The sequence below is a fragment of the Pantherophis guttatus genome, chromosome 3 (assembly GCF_059756535.1).
Source record: "Pantherophis guttatus breed Tessera chromosome 3, ASM5975653v1, whole genome shotgun sequence".
Taxonomy (NCBI): domain Eukaryota; kingdom Metazoa; phylum Chordata; class Lepidosauria; order Squamata; family Colubridae; genus Pantherophis; species Pantherophis guttatus.
In genome coordinates this window covers 141,092,778-141,114,711 of record NC_142065.1, presented here as the reverse complement: position 1 = coordinate 141,114,711, position 21,934 = coordinate 141,092,778, and the positions used below count along the sequence as shown (strand labels likewise).

The 21,934-nt window shown below is 37.0% G+C and overlaps 1 protein-coding gene across 5 annotated transcripts in view; it reads left to right on the top strand.

Annotated features, from left to right (window-relative positions):
- The window catches only part of PIGN (phosphatidylinositol glycan anchor biosynthesis class N), a 75,019-nt gene that overhangs the window by 4,413 nt on the left and 48,672 nt on the right, over nucleotides 1–21,934 (top strand). For 2 of the 5 annotated variants that reach the window (XM_034432960.3, XM_034432961.3), the window contains exons 2-10: nucleotides 1,712–1,980; nucleotides 3,924–4,045; nucleotides 11,335–11,433; nucleotides 11,772–11,878; nucleotides 12,525–12,649; nucleotides 14,414–14,544; nucleotides 16,442–16,558; nucleotides 17,919–17,959; nucleotides 18,582–18,641. In XM_034432960.3, coding sequence (XP_034288851.3) covers nucleotides 1,754–1,980; nucleotides 3,924–4,045; nucleotides 11,335–11,433; nucleotides 11,772–11,878; nucleotides 12,525–12,649; nucleotides 14,414–14,544; nucleotides 16,442–16,558; nucleotides 17,919–17,959; nucleotides 18,582–18,641 — 1,029 coding nt within the window. In that variant the 5' untranslated portion in view covers nucleotides 1,712–1,753. Of the gene's footprint in view, nucleotides 1–1,711; nucleotides 1,981–3,923; nucleotides 4,046–11,334; nucleotides 11,434–11,752; nucleotides 11,879–12,524; nucleotides 12,650–13,887; nucleotides 14,007–14,413; nucleotides 14,545–16,441; nucleotides 16,559–17,918; nucleotides 17,960–18,581; nucleotides 18,642–21,934 lie in introns of those variants that run through there. The other 3 variants (XM_087890255.1, XM_087890257.1, XM_087890256.1) reach the window with 3 other exon arrangements.

Sequence of the window (21,934 nt, the reverse complement as noted above, 5' to 3'; positions counted from 1 at the left end):
CCACCACATCCCTTATCATGTTATTGCATGTCTATACTGAAAAACTTATATTGATTGCCAGTTCTATGAATGTTATGCCTAATTTAGGCTCGGGTTTTAAATGCATTTTTGTCCATTTCCTTTCACATCATTTCCTAATGGTGTGAAAAGCAATTAAGCAATTAATCAGCCTGCTTTTTGTTGGATACCAACTGCTGCAAAAGAACAAGAAAGGATGGGGGATGGGGAAAATAAATAAATACAGATCTGCAGTGTTGCAAAATTGCATCAAACAACAGCACAGCAAAAATAAATGTTTCTGATATGGCTTGTTTCATTATACATACCATCTGTTACTTTTATAGCCTTAGATAAGTTAGGGCTTGACTGATGGATTGCTCATGGCCAGGCACTAAGGTGGTTAAGAGAAACCCTCATAAAGAAATGTGTGCTTTTAGTAGTCCATCAATTGGTTGTTTACGAAAAGTACTTTCTGCTTAGTTATTGCCAAATCTGTTTCCTCAGGAATTTTGTTAGCTCCTATATTTTACTTTTCAGGAAAGAAGCATTTTTTTCTTCTGATTACTATATTTGTGTTTCATTAGTTTTATAATATTTATGTTTTATTTTAGAAAGTAATTGCTTGTGTTATTACTGTTCAATAATTTAATAACTAAATAAGGTAATTAAGCTCAAGATTTTAAATTAATTACCTGCTCCAATGCTTAATTCAATGTTTCGTACAGTGTGGATCTCTCAGTGGTCTGAAAAATCAAAACTGGTTGCCAGCCTGTGTTGAAACATAACACAGTATTTTTATTTATTTTATTTATTAAATATGTTTGCTGGCCACAAGGCGACTTTAAAGACCTATCAAATGTGAGAAATAATTGTGGTAGCCAATCTGTCAATTTTAATTTTTAATACATTTTAAATATTGATAACTGTAATTCATATGAACAAAAACTTTTTTGGGGAGTCCTCCATAATTTTTAAACATGGGAAGAGATCCTGAGAGAAATAAATTTAAGAAATACTGGCTTAATAATTCAGGTAACTCTGCAGTGCATGTATTTTGGCATTAGGACTACTTAAAACTTTTGAAGGAAGTTCTTGACAATACAGGAGAACACATAAAAACCTCTTTTTGAATGGTTGAAGGAGAGATTTTGCAAACTTTGTATGCTTTCTGACTGTCATTGCATACAAGTTGTCCTCAACTTACAGCCACAATTGAGCCCCAAATTTCTGTTGCTGAATGAGATAGTTGTTAAGTGAATTTTGCCCCATTTTATGACCTTTCTTGCTCCTGTTAAGGGAATCATTGTAGTTAAGTTAGTAACACAGCTGTTAAGTGAATTTTGCTTGTCAGAAGGTGCAAAAAATAATCCCATGATCCTGCAGCCATTGTAAGTATGAATCAGTTGCCAAGTGTCTGAATTTTGATCATGTGACCATGGGGATACTTGCAATGGTTGTAAGTGTGAAAAACAGTCATGAGTCTTCTTTTCCAGTGCCAGTGTAACTTCAAACAGTCAACCAAAATAAATTGTTGTGAGTCAAGAACTACCTGTACTTGTACTTGCACAACTTTTTTTCATGAAGAAGCAGCCTCGCCCTCCTCTAATGCTCGAATATTGTTAGCTGTTTGTGGATCAACAACATTTGTCATCTTAGGATGCAATGATTTCCTGCTTCATTGACCTATAATTACTTTTGATTGTTTTTTTAGTGTTGGATTCCTTGTTCGCATCCTCGCTGACAACGTATCGCCATGAATATGCAATTTTTTATAGTTGCTGGTATTCTGGTACATTGTGTGTTCCTGATCTCTATCTTTGACATTTATTTTACCTCTCCTCTGGTCCATGGAATGACTCCTCATCAAATTCTGCTGCCGCCACCTGCACAACGCTTAGTACTGTTCGTTGCGGATGGTCTACGTGCAGATTCACTATATGCATTGGACGACAGTGGCAATTCTAATGCGCCTTTCCTTAGGTAACTTTGTTTTCCTTCCAATATTTGTTATAAGTACTGGTTGCTGAGGGAAAGAAATTGTTATTCAAGTCTAGGTGTTGAAATTAGATAATTTGATTCTTATCTTTAAGGGGGAAAATCCCAAGTACTTAACTTTGACATTTTGTCAATGTTCTAATTATGAGCAATTACATAATTACTGTCTTCCCAGTCCAGCCTTGGGTTTGCATATTTTCCTGTTTCCCTCTCCAGTATGTCATGAATGTGTATGTTACTCAGTTTGTTTTGGAAAATTCAGCAATGGATTACCTTGCTTAATTTAAACCATGCTTTGCAATTGAGGTTAAAACCCCCCCCACTTCTTTTGAAACTGCCTTTTTCCAGGGTTAGGTCATATATAATGCTAAGCTATAAGGTGATGCCTTTATTCTTGTCTTAATGTGATCTTTGTACCTATCCAGTATAGGTAATCCTTAAGTTAGGCCAAAATTTTTGTTGTTAAGTGAGTTTTGGCCTGTTTTATGACCTTTCTTGCCATAGTTGTTAAGTGTATCACAGCAGTTGATAAATTAGTAACCTGTTTGTTGATTGAATCTGGCTTCCCCACTGCCTTTGCTTGTTAGAAGCTTGCAAAAGGTGATCACATGACCTTGGGACACAGCAATGGTCATAAGTATGAGTCAGTTGCCAAGCATCTGAATTTTGATCACGTGATCATGGGGATCCTACAAAGGTTGTAAGTGTGAAAAATGGATATAAGTCACTTGTAACTTTGAAAGGTCACTAAATGAACTGTTGTAAATGGAGGATTGCCTCTAATTAGAGATTATTTGTCTTAAATGTAATGGCATGCTGTATTTAATTTAAAAATGGAAGTGCCAGAGCATCTGGTTCAGAGGCTTGTTCTTACAACTTTGTTAAGGCGAATTAGTGTCCTCCAGATGTATTGGAGTTCAACTGCTGTCAACTTCAGCCAGCTGCATTGATTCATCGAATCTCTAGTCTCAAATATCTAGAACACATCAGGTTTTCTATGTCTGACTTTCTTGAGCACAGTTTAAAGCAGGGATAGACAACCTGATGTGTTCTAGATATTTGGGGCTACAGATTCAATGAATCAATGCAGCTGGCTGAAATTGACAGCAGTTGACCTTCAATACATCTGGAGGACACTAATCTTACATAAAAACTTAGTGCATGATTTGGACCTGGATGTTGGGTAACCACTGTTTGTACTCAAGGTTTGTTGAGTTCTGTGTACCAACCTCATCTGAAAATGAGAATTACTTTGAACTTGCTTCCCTTTTTGGTCTCTGAACAAAAAAACTGGAGGCTAGAGTGACTGCAAAATAGAACTATTTCAGCCACATAAGTTCTTTCCACTTTTTAAACCATTTATTTTTCATGGGTTCATAGTAATGAAGATATAATCAGGGTTGGGGATCATAAATGGAATTAAAACAACAACACAATACGAAAATCCCTACCAGTGGCTGCTAACAAGCTAATGAAGTAAAGAAGTATAGTAGGATTACTATCAAAAGATTTTTGCTTTTCATTTGCTTTTCATTTTTTATTCATTGCTGCTATTAGAACAGTCTTTCTGAAACTTGGCAACTTTAAGATGTGTGGATTTCAACTCCCAGAATTCTCTAGCCAGCATGGCTGGCTGAGGAATTTTGGGAGATGAAGTCTATACATTTTAAAGTTGCCAAGTTTCAGAAAGACTGTACTATAGATTAAGCTGTGCCTGTCATGCAAAAGTGCTTTAAGTTTGATATTATGCTTGAACTGAATTACTAGCTTAGTTGTCTAACATTTAGATATGGGCATTCTTGTTTTTACAAGCTGAGTACATGATATTGTTCCCTTTTTTTCATGGCAGCCTAAAGTAGATTCAGTACTTGAAATGTAGGTGAGCTACGCCATCAGCTTTTTAATTTAGAATCTATCTTTCTTTCCAGGAATATCATAGCTTCACAAGGCAGTTGGGGAGTATCTCATACTCGTGTTCCAACAGAATCTAGACCTGGGCATGTTGCTCTAATAGCTGGATTTTATGAAGATGTCAGTGCTGTTGCTAGAGGTATGGAACATCCAATTTATTTCAGCAAAAAAGAAAGACTTACTTTTTTGCAGGTCCTTTCACAATGTAATGAACATGGGAACTGCTGTGTGTAAATTAGATTGCCAATTTGGGGCAATTTTCTCTGCATCCCATCCTACTTTATTATTCTGAAAGTCCTCTCATATAAATGGAAATGAGATGGCTGTGTTAAGTTGTAGTTTGGTTAGTTATGCTTTATTGAATGACTGTAATCATACCTGGGTAAGCTCACCCTTCATCATAAGCCATAATGTGGTTCATTTCGTTTTACTTTAGCATATTAAAGAACTCAGTCTATGTCTTTGAAACCCACCTATTTATTTTTTTGTAAATGGGAACGACTACTTTATAGAATTATGGCAGTATGTCAGCTTTCCATTATGAGAACACAACTTAAATGCAATTAGGTATTATGAGTTTGAACTAGTCTTCCACTTTTATTACTGTATCTAAATGATATTTGCAGCACAATTCTGTGTATGATTACTGAGAAATAAATCATTAGTTTTAGTGGGGTCTGTTCTCAGATAAATCTGAACAGAACTGCAATCATTTTCATTCTCATTCTCCCTCTCTCCGTATACATACATACATACATACATACATACATACATACATACATACACACACACTGTTACAGATGAAAATACCTAACCTGATATCTGTAAATATGTGTGCTTGTTTATATGTCATTGTGTGATGTCATTGTGTCACTTACCATTGGTTAGTACTTACCATTAGCCCCGCCTTCTCTGTATATAAGTTCTTGCTCCTCCCAGATTAGTGCCTGTCTAATTGTGTTCCTGAGGAAGAAAAGAAATAAATATTACTATTACAAGAAAGCCTACAGTCTCTTATATATGGGCCTAACCAGGATAACCAAACTAGCAACAAATTGGTAGCAAGAGGATGGTTTGGTAGGCCCAACCGAACATAAAGATGCAAGACTCACATAACGACAAAAGAAGACCTGCCACCAGATACATAACGAAAAGAATGGCAGCTCAACTAACTCCTGACAAATATACACCACTTGAAAATATTAAGAAACAAACGCAATTACAAGAAAATGAACTGCTAACACCAAACAAAGAAGATGAGGTAAAAAGAAAAATACTAGAATTAATAGAAACAACTACAGCTGAATCAAATCTGCTTGTGAAAATCCGCAGCATAATAAACGACCACGGAACAGCAGCAGATAACGAAAATAACAAACAAGAAAACTGCAAGGTAAGAAATTCAACCCCTGACTTCAAAAATGACACCAAAGATGGCGACAGCTTCCCGCCTTTTTCATGGCAGCCATCTTACCCACCTAATACCTCTAAAATGCCTGACCAATTACTAAAAGAATTCCAAACCTCAAACTACGAAATAAAAAACAAAACCTACCAAGAAGATGATTACCCGAGTCCAAAAACAAATAAAAAACAATTATTTAAACAAAACAAAGCTCAACCTACTGAAGTAGAAATAGACAATGCTATACAGGTGCTAACTGCAGCACTCGGGACTAAACTAACAATACCAAACAAACAACCAGAAAATGAAATAGAAAATTCTAAACTACCATCTACCAAAGGCCAAAAAGAAATAGACTGTCTAAAGAAAGGCCTAGCCACCCGAAGAAAGACAAGCTGGCAATCATACTTACCTACTGAAGAGCAGCTCCCTGAACAACCCGGCTCCATTGGCAATGGCGGCCCGCCTCAAGCTCCACTTACTGACGACCTCAGAGAAGACTCCCCGATGAGCAGAGCAGCACCCCAGGCATTCTTCAGTCACCAGAGGCCCTCCGGAAACAAAGCAGAGCAACAGAAGGCCGTCTGGGACTTCACCCCAGGAGCTGCAGACACAGGAACCTCCCTCATCGACTGCTGGAGAAAAATGAGGACTGAGCATGCCCAGAACGAGCCTGCAAAGAAAGAAGAAGGAAACATAAATACAAGTCAGCGCAACATAGAGATAAGTAAATACAGACATACATCTACCATACCCAGGCCTTATTGTGAGTATGCTAAGGTCTTAAATCATGGACAGCTACTAAACATGAATAACACCTCACTACACTCAGGGACAATACCTCCAGACTTTATAAAATTGAAATTAGATGGAAGCAACTTAATGGAATGGGATCAGTGTTTACAGATTGTATATATGAAAGAAAATGTTTTATTTTTTATTGATAACCCACCAAATAAGCCTTGGACCTATGAAATAGACTGCCTCCACCACAAAGCATACTATATGTTAATTGTTTCTATTTCCCCAAGTATACTCCCCAGTATAGAGCATAATTTAACTGTATTTGAAGTATATCAAAAATTATTCAGACTGTTCTATAGCAAAAATGTAGCCACTACCACAAAAATCTCTAGGGAATTCTATTCTGCCAAACTAAAACATGATACATCCATGAGTGAGCATATCTTGAATTTAAACGCTGTAAGAGCAGACCTTATTCAAAGGGGAGAAACCATTTCTGACAACACCATGAAAAGCATTATAATTAACTCACTAGATCACAGCTGGGATAACTACATTACACTAATAGATAACCTAAGTATAGAGCAAATTACTTTAGAAAACCTTACCAATAAGCTTATTACTGAAGATAGACTTAGAAGAGAGCGATATACACAACAAAGAGAAGGTAGAAATCAAAGAAGGACTGATTTCAGGGCCAGAGACAGATACCCACATGAATGTCTCACATGTGGATCTGAAAGACATCAGAGTAGAGACTGTCCCAAGAATATAGGATACAGTGACTCATATAAACACAAGGATAGAAGAATACACTTTTTAGACAGAACCTCCCCAGATTACAGGTATAAGAGAAGAGAATCACCACACTCTAGAGAAAGACAAACATACAGAAATAACCCTAGAGAAAATAAGAAAGGATCACTATATGGAATAAGAAATAATAACACTTTGATATCTGATTCACTCAACACCTGGCTCATAGATTCAGGAGCCACATGCCATACAACTCATAATAGAGAAATATTAAGTAACTTCACTGAAAAGAAATATTATATTAAAGTAGCAAACCAAAATAGAGTCCTAGTGAGAGGAATAGGAGACACGCATATAAAAGGTATAGGAAAAATAGAGGGGGTACTATTTGTGCCCGAAATTCCAAATAACATATTGGCAACCCTAAAGTTAAGCTTAGACAATGCAATAGAAACCACTTTCAGAGGTGGAAAGGTATTCATGACTAAGAACAACAGAAACATAGGTAAACTATTTACAAATGATGGACTAACATACCTACTGCCACAAGATAACGAACTAGTCTATGCAAACTATCAATTAAGAAACAAAAAACCAAATTCAGATAGCCATGATGAAAATAATGATAAGAATGCATCAAACACTGATACTAATATGTCTGAAAATTTAAACAATGGAAAACCTATTCACGATAATTGTAGTCACTTACTCCACAGAAAGCTAGGACACGCGAGCTTTCCAGTCATACGAAAAATGTTAGAGTGTTCCGAAGATTTAAAAATAAAGAACTGTAAAAATTACTTAGAATGCTCTGTATGCAATTCTTCCAAAATTAAAAACAAGCCAAAACCCAAAAAAGCCACCCGCACCACACAATCAACCTTTCAACTAATTCATATGGATGTAGTAGGCCCATTAAAACCTTCAATTAAATACAAAAAAAGATACTTCCTGACCATAGTCGATGACTATAGTAGATTTGGTTTTGTATACACCCTTAACCACAAAAGTGAGGTTTTCAAAAAATTTAAGGAGTTCTTTAAAATGGTAGAAACACAATACAATACCAAAATCAAACAAATAATGACTGACAGGGGGTCGGAATTCCTATCCAACGAATTTTCAATTTGGCTAAAATCACAAGGAATATTGCACTTTAAATCTTGTCCATTTTCCCCATTCCAAAATGGAGTCTCTGAAAGGAAGAATGGTTTGCTACAAACCATGGTTAAATGTGTGTTAGATGATGCTGGTTTAAACCAGTCATTCTGGGCTGAAGCCCTTAATTATTCCAATTACACTATAAATCGCTTATGGTCCAGTACAATCAATAAGACCCCATACGAACTCATGTATGGAAGGAAACCAAAAATTGGGCATTTACACGTATTTGGTGTATCTGCTGATGTATATGTGCCCTCACAGTTAAGACGCAAAGGAGAGAAAGTATCCAAAAGACTGATATTTATGGGGTACGAATCAGGAACCAAGGGATATCGCTTCATTGATAAAAATAATCACTTCATTGTATCCAGATCTGCCGTGTTTCATGAACACATGAACTGGTCAAAATTACATCTCAATGAAATTTACCCAGAATCAAAAAATATTACACACACGCACGCAAAACATCACACATCAGATACGAACCCCAAATCCACATCTACTAACAGAATCAAATGCCCAGTAATAGTTAATGATGAATGGAAAAAAGGACACCCCACTTTGAAAGTAGATCAATTAACCGAAAAAGAAGCTAAGTATATGCATAGCGATGAACATCCCCAGAATAGGCCCATTAGATCCAATAGGGGCATAATTCCTAAAAGATTAGATGATTACGTACTGTCTATCCAAGCTAAACACCTGACTCCTAACACATATGATGACATACTTAAGCTACCCCTAGAAGAAAAAAGTAAGTGGGAGGAAGCAATGAAAAAAGAGATGGACAGTTTGAGAGAACTAAATGTATATACACCAACAGACCTGCCCACTGAGAAATCCCCTATTGGCACTAGGTGGATCTATAAAATCAAGGAGCTAGAGGATGGTAAATTCCTATACAAAGCCAGGTTGGTGGCTCAAGGCTTTGCCCAAAGATTTCCGGATGACTATGAAGACACTTATTCCCCAACCGTTAGATCAGAAAGCGTGAAAACAGCACTAGTGTTAGCTTCTATCTTAAATCTGGAAGTATATCAATTTGACGTGCAGACAGCCTATCTGCACGCTGATCTAGATAAAGAAATTTATGTGAAAGCACCCCCAGGAAAGGATACAAAAAAGGGAGAAATTTGGCTATTAAACAAGAGCCTTTATGGACTAAAACAGTCCGGTAAGCGGTGGTATGAGTGCTTATCAAAGATACTTAAAAATATGGGTTTTGTAGCTACTTCATCTGATTTTTGTTTTTTCACAAAAAAAAATAATGATTCTATTGAATATGTTTTGATTTATGTTGATGATATATTGTATTTTGGACACGACAAAATTAAATGTGATAATTTCGCTGAACAACTAGGCAAAAATTTCAACTTAAAAATATTAGGAAAGGTAAATAAGTATCTAGGAGTCCAAATTGACAAAACAGATAAGGGGTTCAAATTATCTCAGAAAGACAAGATTATGGAACTCATACAAAAATGTAATTTAATTAATTCAAAAATTTGTGATACTCCTATGTCAACTGATTTTTATAGGAATGTGTATAATGAGTACGAACCATTCAAGGATAACACGTTATATCGATCAATTATTGGGTCCTTATTATACATATCTAATTGGACCAGGCCTGATATCACCCTTGCTGTAAATTTGTTGTCAAGACATGTAAGCAATCCTAACTCATACCACTGGGAAGGAATTAAGAGGATTCTAAAATATCTAAAGTCTAGCATTGATATGTGCTTATTCTTAGAACCATTCATTTCTGAAAAACCAACTTTGACCTGCTACGCTGATGCTGATTGGGCTACTGATTCAAAAACCAGAAAAAGTACTTCTGGATATGTTTTTCTTATAAATGGCTGTGCGGTGCACTGGTACACAGGCAAACAGAATTTAATTGCCACTTCCACAGCGGAAGCCGAATATGTTTGTTTATCCAAAGCGGTCAACAATCTAACTTGGTTCGATGACTTGTTAACCAATGTGTGGGATGAACCTGTTTATCCAATTATTATCAATGAGGACAATAAGGCAGCAATTGATATATCAGCTTCCGAAGCAATAGGTCAACGATCTCGACATATCGATATAAAATATAAACATGTAAGACAACTGTCAAGTATAGGATTTATTAAAGCTATCCATTGCAATACTAGTGAACAAATTGCTGATATCCTCACTAAGCCATTGCCAACCAAACAACATATGTATTTGACTTCCAAACTTGATGTGCATATATAATCTTAATAACCCACCATTAGTTAGGTATTTTAGAGGGGGATTTGTTACAGATGAAAATACCTAACCTGATATCTGTAAATATGTGTGCTTGTTTATATGTCATTGTGTGATGTCATTGTGTCACTTACCATTGGTTAGTACTTACCATTAGCCCCGCCTTCTCTGTATATAAGTTCTTGCTCCTCCCAGATTAGTGCCTGTCTAATTGTGTTCCTGAGGAAGAAAAGAAATAAATATTACTATTACAAGAAAGCCTACAGTCTCTTATATATGGGCCTAACCAGGATAACCAAACTAGCAACACACACACACACACACATACACCACACCCACACCCACGCACACCCACAGTATATATATGTTTAGAAAGGAGGATTAGTTTTCATTTTCTCATCTTTGGCTCAAGGGTACATAATGTATTGATAATTGTACAGCATGTTACTTTATAGTATATGATAACATATTTTTGGCTTAGAGAAGTAAACAGAGTTTGAAACAATGGCTTGTTGGCTTCTTGCATACAATTACGCTTTAGTATGATGTGTGAATGGAGACATATAGAATAAAGTAAAATAACTATTATTTGCTTCTGGTTTCTGAGATTCTTGGCTCATTTTCTATGCCTATCCCTGGAAACACAAGAAGAAATTTGAGAAAACAAATGGGAAACAAACAATGGATAGTCAAAAGAATCCAGTATTGTTTTATTTGTTTGAATTGTTTAATAAGCCATAATTAAAATAAGATGCAACTATACATAATACTATATATGAATAAGATTTGTGACCTTTCTTTGAAATTTCCAATATCATTGAGGTTTTCCAGATAGATTCTTCAGCCAATTTTTAGTAAATATTGGCATAAAAATAAATTAAAAATGTATTATTTTTATGTAGGGAATGTAGAAGTATTTTCACATTTTCTATACAAAAATTACAATTTTCCCATGTTTAAAATAAATATGTAACTTGCTAATTAAATGTGATGATGTGGATTCACTTTCCCCAAATGAACATAATGCCTTTATAACTTTTAACAACTGGCACCAAGTCTTACTTTTCCCTCTTTAAAAAAAACCCAATAACTTCAGCAGTATACTTTTTGATTTACAGGATGGAAAGAAAATCCAGTGGAATTTGATTCTATTTTCAATGAAAGTAAATATACTTGGAGCTGGGGAAGTCCAGATATTCTACCTATGTTTGCTAAAGGTGAGCTTATTTTAGCATTATTGAGTCTTCATTTCTAAAATATTAAAGATTTATACTTAATTGCAATAACCAGAAGTCTTTTGAACGTTCAAGTCCAAGACTCCTGTTGCTAGCTTCCCATCATTTTGTTAGTTGTTTATATATCAAATGGAAGGAAAAGTTATTTTTAGAGAAATTATCCATTTAAGTGCATGAGCAGCTCCTAAGAGTTGATGTGAAATAACTCTAGGTACTTTAAAGTACATCTAAACGAAGCTAAAATATGTTTTGAGAAGACTTGGGGAAACTGAGTTAAAAATATAGTTATCCTTTTCTTTAGCTGGAATGTTTGGTTGCAGGTGCTACTGGTGATCACGTTTACACCAATTGCTATAAAGCTGAAAGAGAGGACTTTGCAGCTGAAGATGCCACTATATTGGACACTTGGGTTTTTGACCAGGTTAAGGTGAATAAAAATCTTTCTTTTGCATCCCTATTATATGACTGGCAGATTATAGTTGAATTCTCAAATTTGTCTCCTTTATTCCCTGTTGTACGGTGTGGTACATTTTAAATAAAGTGGGTTTTTAGGTAGTGTTCAGCTATCTAGGATAATTTTATGTTGGATTTTCCCTGTCATTTGCTCCAAACTTTGTAGTATAACGTGCCCATATTTCCATCTGAAGAAAGAATTAGAGATTTAAGTTTGCAGAATGCAAAGAGAACTGATGTCTGAATTATGAATTATGAATATTCTTACCTTCTGGTTCCTAAGTACTCCTTCAGTATTTTTACTTGGATTTCTTTTTGTTATTAAAGTCAGTGGGAAAAGAATCTGAGGAAAAATGGTGAAGATGAGAAATAAATGTTAGATACTCCCATCTGTCTAAAAGATGTTTCAAGGGTTTGTAAATCATTTAGACTTAAGTTATCCGTTTGAATATATTTTCTGTAGAAATGAATATAAGGACCATATTCTAGAGAGGAATTTATTTAAATGTCTTCCTTCCATGTTCTTTTGCGTGATAATTGCTGATAACAATAATAAGTTGTAACTTTCTGGTTAGAACTGTTTCTGGTCTCAGAGTAATTTACTTGGTTTTCTGATCTAGGATTTCTTCAACTTGGCTAAAAACAATGAAACATTGTTTTCTAAACTTCATGAACAAAGAATCATTTTCTTCCTGCACTTATTAGGATTAGATACAAATGGTCATGCTCATCGGCCTCATTCAAGGTAAAAATGTATGATTTATATTTTTGAAATATAGTATAAGTACAACCAAAGCTATACAATTTTAAATAACTTTAATTTGTAGAACCAGTTATTCATGGATTCAAGACTTGATGGTATTTCCAACTTATGATCAAATTGTTTATAGATATAGGTTACAGTATATATAAATGGTTATGAATTATGATGACCCTTTATTGAAAGTGCTGTGTAAAATTTGTATAAACATGTATCAGAAGTCTTTATATGCCTTTTTGATGTTTGGCTTTCTTTTTCCCCTCTTTTATTGTTCTTTCTTTTTCCCTATTCTGTTTAATTAAATAAAGGCATTTTTGCAGTGTACATATGGTATGTGAGAGAATTAACAATGTGCCTAAATCCTCCACTGAAATTAATAGGATTAAAAGTACATAATTATATTTGAACAATTTCTTTGTGTGATTTAATTTTATTTTCAGTTTTATTTCAACTAGGTTAATTTCATTACAATGATTATACTAAGTGAGAGATACATTTATGACTCTGGAAAAAACGGATTAACTCATTTATGTAAAAGCTGTACTTTAGACACCTTGTACCATAATCTTTCCAAAGTTTGTGGGAAAGCTTTAAGATTCTTAATAATTCTCAAATTAAGAAACTTGATGTATTAGACAAGTGAGAGGTTGCAAACATCTTGTAAAGAGCATGAAAGAGAATGGGACAAAAATTGCTATTGAGGACAAGATCAGTTTGATGAGCATGGCTCCCTGTCCAATAATAATAAATGTTATTTATTTGGTTGATGGAAGGACTGGGGCATTCTATATAAGAGCCTTGGTGGTGCAGCGGACTAAGTGCTGTTATGTAGCACTTGGCTGCCAGCTGCCTGCAATTAGTGCGAGTTCAAATCTCACCAGGCTCAAGGTTGACTCAGCCTTCCATCCTTCCGAGGTAGGTAAATTGAGGACCCAGATTATGGGGGCAATAAACTGACTTTGTAGAAACACCGCTTATGGGGGGCCAAAAGCCCTAATAAGCAGGTATATACAAAAGAATGAAGGCTATTGCTATAAATGCATTGTAAGCCGCCCTGAGTCTTCAGAGGAGGGCGGCATATAAATTGAACTAATATATAAATATATATATAATAAGTGTTAATGTCTTCTACTAAAATTAAATAATAATGTAATAGTAACAAGTGAAGGAAAAGAAAAATGTTTAAACCGGACTATATAGACAGCTAGAATGTTTTCCCGCAGAAGTCATTCTTAATCACCAAATTCTGCCATGGCAATTCCCATGAAGTGGAATCAACGTGTTTGAATCAGAAGGCCATGTAATTTATTTAATAATAAATAAAGCAAGCAAGTTATGGCATGTAAGTTTGATATTTTCTTTAATTTTTTTTTTTTTTTGAGAATTAGAAGTCTCTCCTAAGGATAATTTTGAGAATGACAATAGAGGTTAACACCCTTACATTCTGATTGTGCTAGTGAAAAAACGGCAGCTTGTAATAAAAAGAATATTTCAAACACTTTCATCTAAATAAACTATTGCATTTTGACTCTTTTGATCATTTGTTATACAATTAACATGTTTGAAAATTAAATGCTTGGAGTGCTTTAAATCCAGTTTTGTAATGTGATGTGCGAAGAAAGGAATATGGTACAAAATAAACTAAGTGGAGGATATTTTAATGCTTCTATTACTGTGGTTGGTGCTATTTTTAAATCTTGTGCAAATGTACTTCTAGATTCATAATTACAATATTTTCCTTTTCTGTAGGGAATATAAGAACAATATCAGGAAAGTTGATGAAGGCGTACAAGAAATTGTTTCATTAGTTGAGGGCTTCTATGGAAATGATGGCAGCACAGCCTTTATCTTAACTTCTGACCATGGAATGACAGACTGGGGTGAGATTTTGTTTCAGAACACTATAAAGGTTCAGCTCAGAAAATGTTTGTCCGTTGTGGTATTCCATGTTTTGCTTTCTTTATTTATCACACAAACCAGTATTTTCTTTACATAGGGTTAATTATATTTTGGAATTAATTTTTTTTAGAAATGGATGTTTATGTTTATATTCACAGCATTGTGTCAAACAGAATAAATATTACAGATGCAGAGGAATATACCCTGTTTCCCCCCAAATAAGGCATCCCCTGATAATAAGCCCAATCAGGCGTTTGAGCGCATGGCAATAAGGCCAAGCGCTTATTTCAGGGTTCAAAAAAATATAAGACAGGGTCTTATTTTGGGGGAAACACGGTAGCTAGTCCTCAATTTATGACCACAAGAAGTCCAAAACTTCCATTGCTAAGCAAGACAGTTGTTAAGTGAGTTTTGCTCCATTTTATGACCTTTCTTGCCATGGTTGTTAAACAAATTACCACAGTTGTTAAGTTAGTAATATGGTTGTGAAGTGAATCTGGCATCCCTATTGATCATGCTTGTCAGCAAGTTGCAAAAGGGGATTACATGACCCTGGAACAGTGCAACTGTCATTAATATATGCCAGTTGCCAAGGGTCCAAATTTTGATTATGTGTTCATGGAGATGCTGCAAAGATCGTAAGTGTGAAAAATGGTCAGAAGTCCCTTTTTTCATTGCTGTTGTAACTCCGAACCGTCACTAAATGAACGGCTATAAGTGGAGGACCACCTGTGCAAATATAGGCTAGCATGGCTACATTCTCAGCCATATCAGTCTTATTTTAGAAGCAGGATAATATTGGAGATATATCTGAAGCAATCCTTTCGCAACTGTTCCATCCATTGTTAAACTTCGATAAAAATTATTAAAGGAGTCTTTAGGGTGTATCTTAGGGTTTACAATGGACAAAGCATACACATTATCTGCAAATCTGCAAAAGGGAAAAGTTACTTTATTCTTAAATAGCCACATCCTCCCTGAATCATGGGCATTTTATGAGGCCCCAATAAAAAACTTTGTTAGGAATACAGTCTTTGATGATAAAAAAAAAAAGATTGCCCATTACTGACTTAGACAGATTTCAGTAATAACACCTAAGATGTTCTGACTGAGACTGAAGAAGGCTGAATTTCAATTTAGATGTGACTAAGCTACAAATAATAAATGAAAGTAAATTGAGCTGGGACTAGGAAAAAAAGAACCAAAGCAGAGATTTTAATAGGTGGTTTAAAAGGAAAAGAGAAACATCAAGATCATATAGGATGGGTCAACAAATGTGTAGCCAGGTCCCTGCTACCTTAGCCATCATGGTCAATGGCGAGAAATGCAGGAACAAAATATAAAGGGATTTTAGAATGATGGTCAAGCTAAGGAAGAGAAAAGTGGCAGTGTCATTTTAAGAAAATGTGAAATCTTGAGTTACTGAAAGTGATAAAAAATTGGAGTGACAATTATACCTGATGAGATTAATGAGCAAACAGTTTGTTATAGAAGAGTTGACCAAACTTTTACTAGATAAAGAAATGAAGTGCCAGAAGCATCTGTAGGAATTTGAGTAAACCTTAGTTTTAGGTTGTTGGTTGGTAGTAGATACATAGAAATACTTTATGAATAATTGAAAATCTGGATTGGGGCAATCCTTCAGAAGCCCAAGGCAGTTGTGGATAAACTGTGAGGCAAAAGGGAGACTTGCATGAAGAAATAATTTGAGTGGTACTGAAGCTGCAGACTGCCCTCTAGATGAACAGAGCAGAGAAATGGTATTCAAAGCCAGCTTTTTTAAAATAATAATAATAATAATAATAATAATAATAATAATAATAATAATAATAATAATAATAATAATAGTACATTGATTTGTTTTCTATATGTGTTTAGGGACTCATGGAGCAAGTCATCCATCAGAAACATTAACACCCCTAATTGCTTGGGGAGCAGGAATTAAACATCCTCAGACAGTAATCTCACAGCAATATGAAGATACACTTTTAAAAGGTAAATGTAATTATTTGTGTAATACCTATAATTACCATTTTTATACATATATTATGAAAAGACAGTTTTTAGTGTTATTAGCTGCTTCTGCTGTTACATTGATAATATCCTCATTAAATAAATGGGGACTAAAAGTTTACTAGAAACCATTACATTTATATGAATTCTCTCACTGCTAAAAACATTTGAGCCACTGTTTTTCATATTCAAAATGCAAATCCTCATTTGCAGAAAATAAATTTTACTTGAAACTTTTGATTTGTGAGCCTGATTTTATGAGCTGGATGTAGTTTTAAACAAGGCTAGTTTATTTGGTCCCTTGTCATCTTTAATCAAACCTAATTAAATAGATTAATGCATTTAAATTAATTGTAAATTACCAGATTTTCAGATACCGTTAATTTTTCTTCATGATACCTGAAATCCTCAGCATTCTTCTTGCTTGCCCAGGTATCCTGCTTCCCACATTTAATCTTCACTTTGCTCATATTGTTTCACATCATGCCCTCTGTGAGTATGAATCATTCTTGTTTCCAAGGCTGATTTTCCTAGATTGGAAATGTGAGGGATAATTAACTGCATAGTGTAATAATCCAAGATAAAAATAGGTTTATTCTCCACCTAAAAGGGCACATTAAATGAAATGCTAAAATGGACCTAACATGAACCAAGTGTAAAAAATTACTCATGGATGCTGTACTCATTAACAGAACTGGTCATCTTATGTCCAATCAAGTATTGAGGTCATCTTTGCAATGCTGGTAGTGTTTTTGGAACTAATAAAATAATTAAAAATGAACATAGCAGGCATACAGTTCTAAATAGAATTTTATCTACTATTTCTGGGTGGAAGAAAAATACTTTTTGCTAGAGAGACTATTGGCTGTTTAATGGTAAATTAACTAGTAATCTGGATTTGGACAATGAGCCACAGAACTATGGCCAGATTTGTTAAAGAAAAATGCATGATTTTAGAATGTGCTGCAGCTTCTGCCTTAACTGTTTCTGGAATCATTTTCCAGTTTATTGTATTTTATTTAATAAATTTATGTGGCTGCCCATCTCACTTGAAGTAGATTACCTATACATAAAACTAACCTTAATCAGTGATTTATCAATCGCTTCTCCATCCAAGAGAAGGTCTTGGATATTCTGATGTGTAGCTTTTCCTTTGTGGTTCTTTAGATTCAGATAAAATGCTTTGTGTTCCCTTGAGTCAATTTCTTAATACTATATTCTGCTGCTGAAGCACAAGTATATTTTAATATGAAGAAAAAGGTTATCAGAAGAATAACTGCTAAATATCAAAACAGTTATCTTTTCCCCTCATAAATTATCATTCTCTTTTCATCACTTACAGAATGGAAGCTGGAGATGTGGAGGCGCCAAGATGTGAATCAGGTATCTGGTTGCTTCAAACCCACTGTTTTTTAACTTACTTTATTTTAAGATTGTAGAAAGAAACATAATTATGATAAGTTATATTAATAGAGCAGTGCCGTCTGCCTCCAGTTTTTTTATGTCTGTCTGTCTGTCTGTCTGTCTGTCTCTCTCTCTCTCTCTCTCTCTTAATCTATCTCAATCTATTTCACAGGTTCATTCTCTTTGATTGCTGTTTTATTCATTATTTATAGCCAAAATTTAAAATGGGTTTACCCACTGATAGTATAAACACAGGTCATGCTTTCAGCCCAAGAACTGCATTATAGTGGGAATATTATATCTGTAATATCCTTCCTGGTTTCTAAAGCAATATTGCTTGCTCATCCATTGTTACCAATATGGGGACAATTTTGTTTGCAGACCATTTTTTTTCAATGCTCTGTTGACACAGGTTGGATTCTTACGAATGATGCATAATATAAGTTCCTATTGATTAAACATAGAAACAATTTTTTAATTATCTGAAATGATGTCATGTACTGTATATAAAAATGTTTCATGCAAATATATCATAAAAGAGACATTGGCTTTTAATTGTACTTAAGTATACATTCAAAGGGAGACTTTTTTCTGCTTGTAGGCTGACATTGCACCACTGATGGCTTCCCTTATTGGAGTTCCTTTTCCTCTGAACTCAGTGGTAAGTTAATATGCTATTTTTCTTCTCAGTGGAAAATGACCAGTATTGGAATTTCTCTATAGACCGGGTTCATATTTTACATGAAACCATGGTTTGTTTAATCACTTTATTAAATAAACCACAAATGGCTGGATATGTACAACACACTAAACCATAATTCACTTTTTATAGTTCTTAGTGGATTCATAGAACAAGCTAATCCAAAAGCACACATTTTACACTATGATTTAATATTCATTCTCGCATACACATTTTGCGCAGGCTAAATCTTTAGCAAATCAATTGATGAAAGATTCCAGAACTACAGTATCAGCTGTCTTCATTAGGTGGACTTTCCACAACCTTCTCAAGCTCCAACTTGCCTTTTAGAGTTGAAAGTTGAGATTTAATCCTTTTTTTTCTGCCTCAATTACATTGATCATTAGCGGATGTTATTGCTAATTGCAGAAGCAACTTCCATGGTGCTTTTGTTATTAACCATTCTTAGTTCAGTGAATGATGAGAAATAGAGACTGTATCCTTTTGTGGTGATTGCTGTACACCTGTTCATTATGTCTGTCAGGGTCCCTCATGGACAGATTGGTGAACATTATTGTGTCCTCCTTATCTAGTTGATTTCTCTCCCCCAACCAATCTTCCTTAATTAAACTTATATCAAAATAAATAGATAAATGCAAAGATTAACTTCAAAATATACTTCAAAATTAAGTGCCATCACTGAACAATGGTATAGAGAAACTGTCTCTAGCTCTTCATATATTCCAAATGCTTATCCAAAAGTATGTTTTTTTTATTTTATTTTATTTTTTTATTTATTGAATTTCTATACCGCCCTACTCCCGAAGGACTCAGGGCGGTGCACAGCCATGAAATAAAACACATAGATATACAAAATTTAAAATCGAATAAAATGAATTAAATAAATTTGGCTGAATTAATACCCAATTTAAAATACCCATATTTTAAAATCCATTAAAAATTTAGAATTTACACTTAAAAGGGAGAAGATTTAGGCGAGGCCAGCTTGATGAAATAAAAGCGTCTTCAACTCGCGGCGGAAGGTGCGCAGATCCGGAATCCTCCGTATCTCTGGGGGGAGCTCATTCCAGATCGTCGGTGCCCCCACAGAGAAGGCTCTCCCCCTAGGGGCCGACAGCCGACATTGTTTGGCCGACGGCACCTGGAGGAGCCCCTCTCTGTGGGAGCGTACTGGTCGGTGGGAGGCTGTTGATGGTAGTAGGCGGTCCCGTAAGTAACCAGGTCCCAAGCAATGGAGCGCTTTAAAGGTGGTAACCAGAACCTTGAAGCGCACCCGGAAGACCACCGGGAGCCAGTGCAGCTCACGCAGGAGAGGTGTTACATGGGAGCTCCATGTTGCTCCCATAACCACCCGCGCGGCCGCACTCTGCGCCAGTTGGAGCCTCCGGGTGCACCTCAAGGGGAGCCCCATGTAGAGAGCATTACAATAGTCCAGACGAGAGGTGACGAGGGCATGAGTGACTGTGCGTAACGAGTCCCGATCTAGAAAGGGACGCAACTGGCGAATCAGGCGAACCTGATGAAAAATCCTCCCGGTCACGGCCGTCAAGTGCTCTTCTAAAGACAGCCGTGAGTCCAGGAGGACGCCCAAGTTACGAGCCCTTTCCGTGGGGGCCAATGATTCGCCCCCAATAGCCAGCGATGGCGCCAGCTGACTATATCGGGACGTCGGAAACCACAGCCACTCGGTCTTGGATGGGTTGAGCCTGAGCCCGTTTCTCCCCATCCAGATCCGCACGGCCTCCAGGCACTGGGACATCACTTCAAGGGCATCGTTGGGGTGGTCCGGGGTGGAGATGTACAGCTGGGTGTCATCAGCGTACAGATGGTACTTCACCCCGAAACCACGGATGATCTCGCCCAGCGGCTTTACATAAATGTTGAACAGAAGGGGCGAGAGAACCGATCCCTGCGGCACCCCACATATAAGGGGCCTCGGGGTCGATCTCTGCCCCCCTGTCAACACAGACTGCGACCGGTCAGAGAGAAAGGAGGAGAACCACCGTAAAACGGTGCCTCCCACCCCCAACCCTTCCAGCCGGTGCAGCATGATACCATGGTCGATGGTATCAAAAGCCGCTGAGAGGTCTAACAGGACCAGGACAGAGGAACAACCCCTGTCCCGAGCCCTCCAGAGATCATCAACCAATGCGACCAATGCCGTTTCCGTGCTGTACCCAGGCCTGAAGCCCGACTGGAACGGATCTAGATACGACGCTTCATCCAGGTACTGGGGTAGCTGTCGCGCAACCACACTCTCAACAACCTTCGCAACGAAGCAAAGGTTGGAGACTGGACGATAATTAGCCAATACTGCCGGGTCCAGGGAAGGCTTCTTGAGGAGAGGCCTCACCACCGCCCCTTTCAAGGCGGCGGGAAAGACACCCTCACCCAACGAAGCATTTATAATCCCCTGGAGCCAGCCTCGCGTCACCTCCCGGGAAGCCAGCACTAACCAGGAGGGACACGGATCCAACAAACATGTGGTCGCGTTCAATCTACCCAGAATCCTGTCCACGTCATCTGGGGTCACAGGATCAAACTCATCCCAGATAACAGTCTCAAAACCTGTCTCCGTCACCCTCGCTGGATCTATCCCGTCAGAGTCCAGACCTGCCCGAATCTGAGTGATTTTGTCATACAGATACTGAACAAAATCCTCGGCTCTTCCCTCCAAGGGGTCCTCCCGCGCTTCCTGGTGGAGCAGGGAGCGGGTCACCCTAAACAGGGTGGCCGGGCGATTATCTGATGACGCAATAAGAGCAGCAAAATGAGTACATTTTGCTGCTTTTATCGCCACTAGGTAACTCCTAATATGAGATCTTACCAGTGTTCGGTCAGATTCAGAAAAACTAGCCCTCCAACAGCTCTCTAGGCGTCTTTTCCGGCGCTTCATCTCCCTCAGCTCCTCGGTGAACCAAGGAGCCAGGCGAGATCGGCGCCGGGTCAGAGGCCGCAAAGGCACGACTCGATCCAGGGCTCCAGCAGCCGCCCTATCCCAGGTGGCCACTAGGTCCCCAGATGAGGCGTGAGCCAGAACCTCCGGGATTGGCCCAAGCTCCATCTGGAACCTATCAGGTTCCATCAGGCGCCTGGGGCGGTACCATCTTACCGGTTCCGCCTCCCTGCGGTGGGGTGCTGCGGTTCGAAGGTCAAGGCGAAGGAGCGAGTGATCTGACCATGACAAGGGCTCGATGACTATATCCCCTATCTCGAGATCACTCAACCACTGTCCAGAGACAAAAATCAAGTCC